Raw genomic sequence first — 2,335 nt, 5'->3', positions numbered from 1 at the left:
ACTTGTGAGATAACATTTTCTTAGTAAAGTACAGATTCTAGTACTTTTTTGGGTTGAGTCCCGTCCGGGATTCCAACCCACACCTGCCAGGGTGAGGCACCTAATCGCCAGCACACAAAGTCAGCGATCTAACCCACTCAGCCACCGAGCCTTCCACAAAAATGAAAGTCCGACAACTGGTAGTCTAGATCACGTACTTTGAGTACCCCCCTGACAAGTGTAAATTGGCACGGCTCCCATGGCCCAAAGCTATGAATACACAATGCCATTTAAAAAGTGGTCAAATGTAACTAATGTTATATTTGGGATAACACTTTCTTAGTAAAGTACAGATTCTAGTACTTTTTTGGATTGAGTCCCGTCCGGGATTCGAACCCACACCTGCCAGGGTGAGGCACCTAACCGCCAGCACACAAAGTCAGCGATCTAACCCACTCAGCCACCGAGCCTTCCACAAAAATGAAAGTCCGACAACTGGTAGTCTAGATCACGTACTTTGAGTACCCCCCTGACAAGTGTAAATTGGCACGGCTCCCATGGCCGAACGCTATAAATACACAATGCCATTGAGAAAGTGTTCAGATGTAACTAATGTTATATTTGGGATAACACTTTCTTAGTAAAGTACAGATTCTAGTACTTTTTTGGATTGAGTCCCGTCCGGGATTCGAACCCACACCTGCCAGGGTGAGACACCTAATCGCCAGCACTCAAAGTCAGCGATCTAACCCACTCAGCTACCGAGCCTTCCACAAAAATGAAAGTTCGACAACTGGTTATATTGGAGAAATGACGCTTGTGACACCCACTACTGGAGAAATGACGTTTGTGACACCAACTATTGGAGAAATGACGCTTGTGACACCAACTATTGGAGAAATGACGCTTGTGACACAAACTATTGGAGAAATGACGCTTGTGACACAAACTATTGGAGAAATTACGCTTGTGACACAAACTATTGGAGAAATGACGCTTGTGACACCAACTATTGGAGAAATGACGCTTTTGACACCAACTATTGGAGAAATGACGCTTGTGACACCAACTATTGGAGAAATGACGCTTGTGACCCCCATTACTGGAGAAATGACGCTTGTGACACAAACTATTGGAGAAATGACGCTTGTGACACAAACTATTGGAGAAATGACGCTTGTGACACCCACTACTGGAGACATGACGCTTGTGACACAAACTATTGGAGAAATGACGCTTGTGACAGCAACCATTGGAGAAATGACGCTTGTGACAGCAACTATTGGAGAAATGACGCTTGTGACACCAACTATTGGAGACATGACGCTTGTGACACCAACTATTGGAGACATGACGCTTGTGACACCAACTATTGGAGAAATGACGCTTGTGACACAAACTATTGGAGAAATGACGCTTGTGACACAAACTATTGGAGAAATGACGCTTGTGACACCAACTATTGGAGAAATGACGCTTGTGACACCAACTATTGGAGAAATGACGCTTTTGACACCAACTATTGGAGAAATGACGCCTGTGACACCAACTATTGGAGAAATGACGCTTGTGACACCCACTACTGGAGAAATGACGCTTGTGACACCAACTATTGGAGAAATGACGCTTGTGACACAAACTATTGGAGAAATGACGCTTGTGACACCCACTACTGGAGACATGACGCTTGTGACACCAACTATTGAAGAAATGACGCTTGTGACAGCAACTATTGGAGAAATGACGCTTGTGACAGCAACTATTGGAGAAATGACGCTTGTGACACCAACTATTGGAGACATGACGCTTGTGACACCAACTATTGGAGACATGACGCTTGTGACACCAACTATTGGAGAAATGACGCTTGTGACACCCACTACTGGAGAAATGACGCTTGTGACGTCCTTGTTAAATATATGATAGTGGCGATAATAGAGGCTGGGAAAATGTCCCGAGATATGACAATGACGTGTTGGCTTGGCATGGCTTTTACGACTCAAGCTTGAGAAATATGACAATGAATATGCGACAAAAATACGATACCATGATGAATTAAAAAGACATTTCTCATATGTGCACATAATACATGTAGTTGTTCAAAATACGATTGAAACAACTTTGATAGATTGGATAAATGTAATAAGGATTCCTTGGGAAAATCTATCAGCGGTCATGATGAGCCAACAATGACTTCCTTCTGGGGAATGTAACTCAACAATAACTTTAAGTTGTATCCTTTCAAAGAAACATCTGCTAATGTGATACAAATCGGGAGTAGTGTGTTTGTGGACAATGTCATGTCCCTGGAGACGTTTAACCTCGTTAATAACCAGCACCCAAGGGCGAGGATCTC

General features: G+C 43.4%; 1 protein-coding gene across 1 annotated transcript; it reads left to right on the top strand.

Annotated features, from left to right (window-relative positions):
- The first annotated feature begins 789 nt into the window (after window positions 1-789).
- Window positions 790-1,902, top strand: LOC139452004 (mucin-22-like). Its single transcript, XM_071233283.1, has one exon. It carries the CDS (start codon window positions 790-792, stop codon window positions 1,900-1,902), a length of 1,113 nt encoding a protein of 370 aa, XP_071089384.1.
- The last annotated feature ends 433 nt before the right edge of the window (window positions 1,903-2,335 follow it).

The sequence above is a fragment of the Haliotis cracherodii genome, unplaced genomic scaffold (assembly GCF_022045235.1).
Source record: "Haliotis cracherodii isolate W230 unplaced genomic scaffold, xgHalCrac1.p SCAF_9, whole genome shotgun sequence".
Classification (NCBI taxonomy): Eukaryota; Metazoa; Mollusca; class Gastropoda; order Lepetellida; family Haliotidae; genus Haliotis; species Haliotis cracherodii.
The sequence above is the reverse complement of the archived record's forward strand: the minus strand, read 5'-3'. Positions and strand labels throughout refer to the sequence as shown.